Source organism: Nannobrachium achirus (assembly GCF_963921795.1).
Source record: "Nannobrachium achirus genome assembly, chromosome: 24".
Lineage (NCBI taxonomy): Eukaryota > Metazoa > Chordata > Actinopteri > Myctophiformes > Myctophidae > Nannobrachium > Nannobrachium achirus.
In genome coordinates this window covers 7,326,282-7,338,321 of record NC_137831.1, presented here as the reverse complement: position 1 = coordinate 7,338,321, position 12,040 = coordinate 7,326,282, and the positions used below count along the sequence as shown (strand labels likewise).

The 12,040-nt window shown below is 41.4% G+C and overlaps 2 protein-coding genes across 2 annotated transcripts; one reads left to right on the top strand and one right to left on the bottom strand.

Moving 5' to 3' along the window:
* Positions 1 to 761: 761 nt before the first annotated feature.
* On the top strand, positions 762 to 8,608 carry LOC308280362 (uncharacterized protein). The gene is made up of 13 exons (XM_080720625.1): positions 762 to 1,496; positions 1,668 to 1,721; positions 2,894 to 3,013; positions 3,277 to 3,351; positions 3,841 to 4,463; positions 4,606 to 4,696; positions 4,791 to 4,980; positions 5,125 to 5,191; positions 5,302 to 5,356; positions 5,554 to 5,700; positions 6,290 to 6,371; positions 6,560 to 6,709; positions 7,313 to 8,608. Exons 1-13 carry the CDS (start codon positions 1,128 to 1,130, stop codon positions 7,570 to 7,572), a joined length of 2,283 nt encoding a protein of 760 aa, XP_080576751.1. The 5' UTR covers positions 762 to 1,127; the 3' UTR covers positions 7,573 to 8,608.
* A 1,235-nt stretch (positions 8,609 to 9,843) lies between these two features.
* Positions 9,844 to 11,771, bottom strand: LOC308280363 (uncharacterized protein; the record flags this gene model as incomplete). The annotated part of the gene is made up of 3 exons (XM_080720626.1): positions 11,293 to 11,771; positions 10,305 to 10,410; positions 9,844 to 9,921 (listed from the first exon to the last, which is right to left on the bottom strand). The coding sequence occupies exons 1-3, from the start codon at positions 11,745 to 11,747 to the stop codon at positions 9,844 to 9,846; spliced, it is 639 nt and encodes a 212-aa protein (XP_080576752.1). The 5' UTR covers positions 11,748 to 11,771.
* Positions 11,772 to 12,040: the final 269 nt, after the last annotated feature.

The window sequence follows — 12,040 nt, the reverse complement described above, 5'->3', positions numbered from 1 at the left end:
TGCTAGGGTAAAACCATGGTTGCTAAGGTGGTTGCTAACGTACACTAACAGACCAGCAACAACAGACTGTTGCCACAGCAACGTACACAAAGGTTTGTGTACACATGTGGTGTGATGTCATACTGATGCGGAGATATGAGCAGGGCAAAGGTGTGATACGTCACACGTGTGACCGACCGACCGACCGACCGACCGACGGACGGACGGACGGCCGGTGGAGGTTTTGATACTAAACTGCGACCTACGGCCGCAAAAACTTCCACCGGCTGTCTGTCACGTCACACTTTTCCCCCACTCATATCTCTGCCACCGTTGCCCCATGCCAAACTTTGCACACACACTCCTTGGCTGCCAAACCACAACCTCCTTTCTCAAATGGCCCTCTTCTAGCACCACAGTGACGCAGATTCTTGCCAAACACATTTTTGGACACTGCTCCTACAGATTTTGCCCTAAAATCACGCAAAGCGGTACACAGTATGTCTAGAGTGCTGTCATCAACATCGATCTGTCCCATTTAGCGCCACCATCACGCAGATTTTTTCAAACACATTTTTTGACACTGCTCCTACATATTTTGCCCTAAAATCACGCAAAGCGGTGTATGCAGTACATGTGACCTGACAGTCGCTTATCTCCCGATTAGGGAGTCTTACTGGTTCTTTAAAGGGGGGCTCCGGTCGTTTTCAAGGGCTTTTGTAACCCCATATTATCATATTCTAACATGGAAACCAAAAGGAATTTTATTTTGGTGGTATATAACCATTTTTTTGAAAACGCGAAGCTATGACCTCACTTCCTAGGGCGCGTCCTGTAATACACTACACTGCCCACGGTGCTTTGCGCGACTCGCCCAACCCCTTCCTCCCGCTCGTAACAACAGCGCGCCTTGTAGGGGCTTGTTGGTGGAAAGCATTGGTCGTGTTTGGAACGTGTCTTGGTTGTATTTGGTAGTAATAGTAGTAGTAGTAATAATAGCAGTAGCTTAGTAGTAGTAGTGGTAGTAGTAGTATTAGTAGCAGCAGCAGCAGTCGTTTTTATAGTAGTAGTAGTTGTAGTAGTTGTTTTGCAGTAGTTGTAGTAGTTGTTTTGTGTGTGTCCGTGGGACCGTGTCTGTCTGTAAAAAGATGCCGTCGTTTTGTGTTGTGCCTGGATGTTACGAGGCCAGAAAGAGGAAGAAAGGACCCGTGTCTTTTCACACATTTCCAAAAGGAGACCGACGACGGGAGCTTTGTAAGCAGTGGCTGAGAGCAATCAAACACCCGCGTTACAATGAACATACAGACCCAATGATACTCGGAGCTCTGCGAGTGTGTAGTGAACATTTTACGGAGGAGGACTTCGAGAGGAATCTGATGGGAGAACTGATGGACAAGGGCAAGCCAAGGAAAGCAAAAGCTATACTGAAGGAGAGCGCTGTTCCATCAGTGTTCCTGGAGACGTCCACCACGTCTATTGCTGTTCCACCCCTGCCGGCCAAAAGAAGAACACCAGAGGTATGTTTGGAGTTTGAAAATAGCCGATCTACAAGCTCACAATGCGTTGCAGCGCGACGCGTTGTGAGCTTGTAGATCGTAATGCTGTAAGCAATTTGTGAAATGTGTAATAGATTAGAAGTAAACGCAAGTCACTTGACTAGCTATATTTATGTTGTCACTTTTCTTTAGAACCTGTCACCTGTAGAAGTGGAGGCTTCAAATGAAGTTGCAGTTTTGCAAGAGGTAGGCAACTTTTATTTGGAAGAAGTCAATATAACGTTAGCCTTGTTGTTTTGAGACACGTTTAGTGCTAGGATGTAGGTTTCTTGATCCCGAGGGCAATGTGGGGGGCAGACCTCCATTCAGAAACACCCCCACGTAGAAACATCCCCACTGATCGTTTAGGTTGGGTTTAGTGTGACACCTCCATTTAGAATAATGGAAGTCAATCTTATGAATGTATGTGTTGTCGTTGTGCTGGGCTGGGCTCTATTGTCATTGCTAGCGATGCTAATCTTTATCCTGTCATAATTTGCCTTGTGGTGCATAATCAGTGTAGTGTATTGTGTTGGCGAATGATTAGGCCATGACACCGTTTGTCAGAGAACTTCACTTATCAACCAACTTTGAGTAGCACAACATTAGAATCACATGCCAACATAAGACCCTGAGTGAAATCACAACACAGGCAAGGCATCACATACGCAGCACAATCGAACAGAGAATCAGTGTTGTGAATTATTTCATGATAATGATAAACATGAATAGTAATCCCAGCTGTTAAAAATATAACTACTATTTACAATTTAAAAACATTTCGGAAACACATTATTTACTGCATGCTTGTTTATGGTTGCAGATTATTTTAGTATAATTTGGAACAAGCTTAGACACTTTATTTTGAAGAACCTAACGGGAAGTTGCTTTTCTGTCTGACTGTGAGTGATGTCACAACCTAGAAAGACGTCAAAATAGTCTGCCTGCTTCTGTGTTGCGATTGGGTTACTAGCTACAGAAAAGAGACCCACCACGTTAATGCTGTGAACCTTCAAGCCATATTCTGTACACTTTTCCTTTGTTGGTATTTTTCTCAACTTGCAAGAAGTTTCATGTACACTTTGTAAAAAGTTTCTTTGGTCTCATCATTTATCATTATTTTCAAATATCTCTACAATCACAGAGCAGAGCAGAACAGAACAGAACATAGTATCAGTGATACAACACAGTGCTTCTAACACTGTCATGTAAATGCATGTACAACACATACTTTATTTGAGAGACACTGGTGAAATAAGTCATCACAGTGGAATATTTTATGTGGATTGATTGATTCTTATACATTCTGTCTTGGATTATCTTGTAGCTGGTAAAATAATAGTGATTAAACTCTCCCTCATTTCTGCTGTTATCCTCAGGGGTCAATGGAGAGGGGAGGTTCAAACCCTACTTTAGGACCAACAGCATCACCATCAGCCATGGCCAAAATAGGACCAACAGCATCACCATCAGCCATGGCCAAAAGAAGAAGAAAGGAGGTATGATTAGGGTTCAAATGCCATACTTGGCAACACGTGCACCTACATATAGACAGGCTTCACATAAAGATGTCCTCTTTCAAGAGGTAAGAACGTTTTGTTGAGACCCACTGCCCTAAGGAGTAGAAGGAACATGTAAACAGACACTGACAAGTGGTGATTGCATTACAGAGATGTTATTGTGGTCTTTGTAAATGTTGTAAATGAATTGGCCTACTGAGAGTCTATGATGCTTACAATGAGACCTTTTTGTTGTTGTTTAGTTTGTAGCTGGATCACCCGCCACATCTACGCCACACACTGCAAGCCCACATGGGCTACATCGTCTGCGTCAATCAGTAAGTATTCACCATGGTTACTAATGAAAAATCTTGAAAGTGTGAGAAGTACTGATTTATATATATATTTATATATATGGTATATATATGATATATGGTCTTTGAATATTTTGACCCAATTCTATGAATGTCTTCTAAATCAGTGGTTCTCAAACTTTTTTATGTCAAGGACCCTCCAAATTACTATTGTATGTTGTATTTGGCCGTTGATCCCCATCTCAAAATATGTTGTTCCAGGGACCCCCAGAAGCAGAGATTTGAGTTACAGAAGTTTGCTTTGAAAAATATATATACAAAGATTTACAAATATTTTCACAACAACAAATAGCAGATCTACAAGTGGTCAGCAGTGCTGTGAGCTTGTATATTTGCTATTTTTCAATAGCTAAAGTATAAAATAATTCCAGGTCTTAATGACAGACATTATCAACTGCCAATGTTGGTGTGGTCAGCGTGTTAGTTTATTTCTCCATTTTCATTTAAAATTAGGCTCTCATGGACACAAGTAGCAGCAGTTGGGAAGTATTTGACCCCAAGGATTCAGACTATTGTCCCGAGGATGATTCATCCACCACCACCACCCCAGCTTCATCTCAGGAGAAGCGTGTGAAGAAGAAGGAGGATGATGATGATGATGAGGAGGATCCAGATCGTCATCGTTGGAAGGAGCCTAAGGTCATCGTTTATGAGTCCAGTATCCTAGAACTCTTCAGGAAGTGTCAGTGCTGTGGAAAGCCCATAAACGAAACAAACGTGTTCTATGTCGGGGCACAGATGAAGGTTAGGTGGGACTGCCTTGAAGGACACTCTGGTACCTGGTCTTCATCTCCTGAAGTCAGAGGGATGCCTGAGGTGAACCTGCTTAGTGCTGCCTCTGTGCTGTTCACGGGGAGCACCATCACAGAGTTGGAGGATTGGTCCGCATTAATGAACTTGAGGATGATCAAACACACCACCTTCTATGACATGCAGAAGTCATATCTAGGTCCTGTCATTGAGAGCACGTACGCAAGACAGAGGGATTCCATCCTGGCCAGACTCTGCATTGAAGAGGTGGAAAAGAAGGAGAGGGGAGAACCGTATACGCCAGTCCACCTGTCTGGGGATGGAAGGTGTGTATGAAGAATGTAAAGGAAACAGCAGAAGTAGTAGTAGTAGTGTATATACATTGAAATCAGTATTGATCATTAGTTTGGGATTTATTGCATTGATTGAAATGCTTATTTTAATATGTATATATTTGTTTTTACTCAGATGTGACTCACCAGGGTTTTCAGCAAAATACTGCCATTACACCATGATGCTGGATGCCACTGGAGAGATTTTGCAGACTAACCTAGTGCAGGTAATTTGAGTTGTGTTATTGCATAACATTGTGGCATAACGGCTGGTTACTCTATGTATCTTTTACTACCCTCCATCCCTCTAACTTCTTGTAGGTCACAGAAGCATCAAGTTCATCTGCCATGGAAGTAGAAGGCTTCACACGGGCCCTCGACACGCTGCTTGATGTGGGACTACAGGTGGAGGTGGTAGCAACGGACCGCTCACGATCAGTGAGAAAGAAGATGAGGTCTGAAATCTATCCTGAAATCGACCATCAATTTGACATTTGGCACACGGTCAAAGGCAAGTGCAAGATACTGGATAATGGATTGTGTTCCATAATCTCTGATTTTACATTTTCTATGTTGTCTGCAATGTATTTTTTTTTTTACCGGAGGTGACACCCAAATAGTTCAGATTGTTTTAATATTTAAATTATTATTTCAGGTTTCCATAGCAAGCTGATGGCTATAGCCAAGAAGAAGGGTCGGGGAGATCTAGCGGACTGGTCAATGTAAGTGCAGATGTTTATGTTCAAGACACCTACAGCCACACAAATACTCATGTTGAGTAAGTTGAGCGTTACACAGGAGTGTAACCTATGTATTGTATTTCACCAATTAGGTCTCTGAGGAATCATTTGTGGTTCTGTTCTGCTTCCTGCAGAGGCAACACAGAGGTATGTGATCATCATATTTTACATTACTGTCTGCCCTCCTTGTTATGTCTGGCCTATTCATCTAACTGTAAAACCTTTGCTTTGGCCTGTTTAACAAGAGAGAATTAGTTTTCCTTATCTTTGTTGCCTTATTGTTTACCATAGCTTTCTTATTTGTCACAGAGGCCCATAATTGCATATCAATGTATTTATTTCAGGAGCTGAAGCGTCGTTGGCTGTCCATACTGTACCATGTCCGAGACATCCATAGCTGGACTGAGGGAGGGCGGAGGTACAGGTGTTTTCATCCCCCCCTGGACCAAGAGACGAGGAAGAAGAAGAAGTGGCTTTCCAGGGATTCACAGGTACTGTATTATTTAGATAGAATCTAGTCTTTGTATGTTACTGTTAGGGCTATAAAGAAACTACACACAGTCTCGATTATTACATCAATGTGATCTCATTTTAAAATATTGAACATGTACTACTCTAAGCAGTAAGCACTCTTGTAACTATAGTGTTACGTTGCCTTCACTGCAGTGCTATATACACGACCGGAGGGCGTTATGAGCTTGTTATTGAAATAAGTTCCCCATCATCATTTACACCTTGCTAAATTCCCTCCATTGGCTCCCAGTTACTGATAGTACAAAACACTGATGTTGCCCTACAACAAAGCAACGAAATGTATGGCAAAATCTTCCCAGCCTGATCCAACCCTACAATAATTTACAGTAGATCAGCTAACAAAAGGTTTTATAGATTAATGGAATAGGAATTTATAGAATAATGTTTTGATAATATACTGTTTAGACTGACAGTAGGTTCCTGTTTTTTTCTTGATGTATTATTAGATCTATGCATTTGATGTATTACCTTGTGGTTACCTTGCCTACCTACTGTAAATCACTCTGGATAAAGAGCGTCTACTAAATGCCTACATTGGGACTGCAGGTATACCAGGATTTGGAGAAGCTGGTCTGTGGCAAGCTGCTGTTGGGAGACCTGGAATATTTGGGCCTCTTCAAACACACAGGTAAACTGACATTGTCATCACATGTTTATGGTCCTGCTGGTGGAAAGCCAAAACATGTAGATGTGATGTGAAATTTTCCCGATTTCCATATTTACCTGCATTATTTGAAAAAAAAAAAAAAAAAAAAATCTAAAAAAAAAAATTTTTTTTTTTTTTGATGTGCACATTTTGTTATTATGTTCCTATAGGTGGCCTAGAAGTATTCCATTCTGCTCTCCTGAAATATTTGCCAAAAAGGTTAGCCTTTTCCTACACTGGCATGAAAGAGAGGGGAATGCTCGCTGTTCTGGACCACAATGAAAACATTGTGAAGCGGAAACAAGCCACAAGTGCCACAGGTTATTCATATTTGTCCATAGTGTGAACCTACTTTCCTTCTGTAAAGATCAATTTCTGCCTGTCCTCTGTATATACATTACAGCACTAGCTGTATTTCTAAATGTGAAAGTGCCTAGGGCAGGGGTCTTCAACATTTTCAGGCCAAGGACCCCTTAGTTGAGAGAGAGAGATGAATCAGGGACCCCCACAACCTGTTCATAGATTCCATATAGTTTCATCGTTTGACAGCACAATCATCAGTGTATTTTGGATTCATTTCAATTTGTGTTTTCAGATATTTAACCACTTGACCCGGGTTGACCTTTTCACTGTGCTCTTTTTCCCCTCTACACCAAAGCTCTTTGAAAAAAATAGACGATCTACAAGCTCACAACGCCTTGCAGCGCGAGGTGCTGTGAGCTTGTAGATCTGCTATTTTTGGCTAAAGTTCTCAGAATATGGACACATAGGGAGAAAGGAGAAAAAAACATTCTATCTATATTCTAAGATTTGGAGGACCCCCTAGGGGTCCCGGAACCCCTGTTGAAGACCCCTGGCCTAGGGTTAGGATCAGAACAAATATATGACTTGCTCAATGACAAGAAAAAATAAATACATTTCAGGTGAACTCTGCACCAAACAGGAGAACTGCAAGCGGACAGGGAGGTGGGCTGTGAAGAAGCAGTACGTGCCCCACACACAACTCTTCCGAGAGACACTGGTCCGTCTCGCCATCAAGCGGAGAAAGGATGTGACAGTGCCCTACCAAGTGCCAACTTCTTCTCTCGATCGGCCATCTCTACCACCCAACATTGCCAAAACGCCCAAGCCCCCAAAGAAGCAGGCAGTTCTTGACCACCAGTCCAGATTTCACCAGGACTAGTCTCCAGGTTTTCAAGACACTGTGTGTCAAATGTATGACACTGATTTACTATGACACTGCGGCACCACCAGGACAGTGGTTCTCAAACATTCAGGGGTTGATACTAAGGTCTCAGAGGCAAGTACAGGTCATGTTCTACTTGCCCAAAAAGTAAATCATCCGTTATAAGATGACTTATTTCTTTACTTTCTGGGTCTGTGCGATACAATGTTGTACCTCAATACATCCAAATTAAAATACCAAATACCTACATAGCTATGATTGAATATGTCTATGGTTACTCACTTGTTATTTTATATTTTTAAGTGCACAAAAATGATAGGTTAACAGTGCTCTTATTTTACATTCCACAGACCAGAGGACAGTGTGTTGGCCACGTTCAGGTGATTAGACAGATAGCTTGTGTTGTGTTTATAGACGGTTGCGTCTCATCAAATGAGTGGTTGGGCAACCTGAAAGTGAACTTCACCTGCCCAAACCTTATTTACCTGCCAAGGGCAGGTGGGCAAGCATTAGACAAGGACTGGCCATAGCTCTGAAAGTGTACAAATGGAACCATATGGCTCTTTGTGTAGTATAAATGATGCCATAGGAAATGTTCTTAGCCTCCTGTGAAAACCCCTTTAGAGGCAGGAGGGGTTCACGTTTCTCAGGCCAAGCACCCTTTAGCTGAGAGAGAGAGAGATGAAGCAGCACTACACATATATTGTAGTCTATAAAATTGTGTAGCAGGTGAAACTTTTTCCACACTTTTCCTTGCTAGCGTCATGGACATTGTTTGACTGCACTATCATCAGTATTGTGTAAATCAATGTGTTATTGTTCTATTCTTTCTTTGTTGGATTCATGGATTGGATTAATGTGTATATTCAGACATTTAACCACTCAAACCCTCAATACTTCAGGGTTCCCACGGTCATGAAATTCCTGGAAATATTTTGAAATTAGAAACATATTTTTCCAGTACTGGAAAAGTTTTGGAATTTATCAAGGGTCCTGGAAGGTCTTGGAAAAAATAGCTATGCATTGTCTTTGGTTATTGATTTTGGTAATACCTCTGAAATGACAAATTAAACATTTGCCAAATTGTCAAATATTAGAGTCAGAAATTGTGAAAATAGCCGATCTACATGCTCACAACACCTCGCGTTGCGAGGCGGTGTGAGCATGTAGATCTGCTATTTTCACAATAGAAACATGTTCTACAAAATTCCTCAACTCTTTGTGCTCGTCAGGGTGCCAGGTCCCCAGTTAAAATATGATTATTTCAGGGGTCACAGCCTAAAAAGGTTGAGAACCACTGGCATACACTACCTGTCTTTTGGCATTGTGCATAGGAGTAAGCGACTTGTTATTGAGCTGAATTATTGTTATATAGTCCTGGAAATTAGGTTAAATATTCTGGAAATGTTTTGGAAATTAATTGGTAAAAATGTGTGGGAACCCTGATACTTACTAGTAAACTTTACCTTTGCCTCTCTATTTGGTTTGTTCCTTTTTCCCTCTGCGCCCTCGAAAATAGGAAATCTTTGCCAGGTCCAGGCTGTGTGGAACTTCTTTCTTTGATCTAACATTGATATCATCTTTGTGTACATTGATTTAATCCCTGCAATGTCACGAAATGTCATTGTGTATTTTATATTGCATTCAGGTATTTTAAAACCTGAATCAGTCACTGAGAAGTTCTTACTGTAGGCCATTGCTTCAGTACCCCCTTTTCTTAGATTACAAAACTATATCTAGCATATTGTTGCTGTCAGGCAGAAACCTAATATTTTACCTTTTTGGTCATTAATGCCCTATGTTATACTACAGTGTCATACAAAAAGTAGCAGATCTACAAGCTCAAAATATATTGCGTTTTTAGCTTGTAGATCTGCTACTTTTGAATCCTGAAAAGTAACCATTTCGGACATGAGGTGTCCACCTGATGCTATGAATTAACGATAACCCACTTTTGAAGAATATATAACATTACAAATAAGAAAAAGGAGTGAAAGACTTGAAATTAGAGCATCCTGACCTGAACACATTTACTCTACCTGGTGTTCATTTTTCACTTGTATGTGCCCCTGTAGTACCTCTTTGTAACCCTAGGTGTACACGTAACACCATTTGAGAATCACTTGGCAACAATCAACAATTTATTATTACACTGTGTTGCAAACACTCAACACTAAAACTGTGTACGTATTACAAGAAAAGAAAAAGTCCAATGTCTTGAATGAATCTATTTATTATAATTGAATGGGCTCACAAATGTGCACACCATCACAGCTCATCAAAAAGACCTTCAGCTTCACAATAGCCTTTGTACACGCCATCCGGAGCGGGAAATCGCAGCCTCACCTGGAAAAGGAGGAAGATAGATGATTTACAATTTAGGTTTTAAAAGCTCTTAAAGCTCCCAAAATGAAAATGTTTCTATTGATTAGTCAGCCCATGGAGACTTGAGTTCAATAATATTTTTTTGTATTAGTTGCATTCCTAAGACAAAATTATGAGTATAGTAAATGTAGTAAATCTATAGTAATCAAAGTATTGCCTTAAAAAAAACTAATAAATATTATTGAACTCAAGTCTCCATGGGGTGACTAATCAATAGAAAAAATGTCATTTTGGGGGTGAACAACTACTTTAATCCAGATGGATTTACAATAGGCAAGGCGAATATTCTAGGGTGAGTGGAAAAAAGCAAAATGGTCAAAGTATGTAATATATGATAGTTTTACCTGGTGAATTATGCAAGCTGGCAGGACAACACGATTCCCTATCCCGAGTTTTGCCCCCTGAAGGATCCACTCCAAGACGTGCCGGTATCCCGCCAGGCGATATTGCCTGCAGTCAGAAGAAAGAAGAAAAGTTGCAGACTGTATACAGTAGTATTGTAGCATGCATGCTGTGTAGTCTCTCTCATACTGTTCTTTCATAAATCCTGATTCATTGTTGTGTGGGTGGGTGTGACACGTTGTCATTGATGTGTCTGGCTTTACCATTCACATGTAATTCAGTGGAGTTTCATTGTCATTAAAAGTCAGTCATTGTCATTATTTTGTTGTCTGAAGAGAACAATGTGTAATGATGATGGCTCATTGGTCAGTGATTGGGCTATATCTTTTACATTCATGTGTAATTCAGTAGTGCAATAAGTGCATAATGAGGGTGGATAATTCAATGTCACTGTGTTGTCACTGTAACAAAGGAGTTTTGACCATCATTAGCCTATAGCTGTGGTTCCTCTTTTTAAAAGGTAAACCGAGGAATCATACATTGTACACTACAGTGTTGTCCTTCCTCTGCCCAGCTGTGTGTACATCAGCTATGTGATGTTACACTGAAAGACATTTACAGGACATTTAGTCCTCTATAGAGACATTTTCATATGTGTGAAACGAGATGAAAAAGAAAAAAAGATGGGGTGGAGTGCTACACATTAGCACCGAGATGGCTCGGTCTGCATCTCAGTGCACCAGGCATTGAATTGTACTACTTCTATAGACTAGAATCAATTCACGTTGCACTTTTATCATCTGGTCTATAGCTAAATAGATCTCAAATTATTTAAAGTTGTGGAAGGCTCGGTCACACAGACACACAGACACACACACACACACACACACACACACACACACACACACACACACACACACACACACACACACACACACACACACACACAGAGAGAGAGAGAGAGATAGTGTAAATAAATGGATAGCTTACTTCAAACTCATGGTCCCTCTTGGTCCATTGGGTTTCGGCTGCTTCTTCCAATTCAGCTTGGGTATCCTGAAGTAGGTTTGAAGTACACCGCTGTCTAGGTGGGGAGAGAAACTGGGGTGCTCCGTCACACACACCGTCTCTGTGTCAGCTGGAAGCTCTGCTAACAGGAACTGGACACGGGGCCATGTTTTACAACATAGCGATTCCTTTTCTGTTGGCATGGCCAGACAGCGTCCACACTCACACCAGTCAGTGTTGTTAGCCCTGGGTGGTCCCTCGGGCTCCGGTGCAGCTGGCAGCTGTGTCTCTCTCTCTCTCTCTTGTCGTTCTCTCTCCTCCATTTCCTCCAACGTGAACTCTGGCTCAAACATGTATGGCTGAACAGCAGATTCAGCCAACATATTTAAAAAGTCCTCCTCCTCGTCAAAATACTCCAAATCTGTCTCTGAAGCCATGTTTTTTTACTACTGTTGCTGCTACTGCTACCTTTGTTTTGTTTTGGGGTTCGCGGTAACTGCTTGCCTACTACAGTAGCCGTTCCGGGTCAATCCTATATGTAGTTTCAGTAGCTTACGGACCATCGTCTAGCTACGTCAGAGCTTTCGGGAACCCAGGCTTTCCATTGGCCAAAATAGTCAATGACGTAGCTAGACGATGGACCCCTAGCGGCCACAAAACAGTAATGTAAGGAAATACACCCATTTTAGCATGAACGTAGCTGACTAAAAGAACACAGACTTGGTTGAAA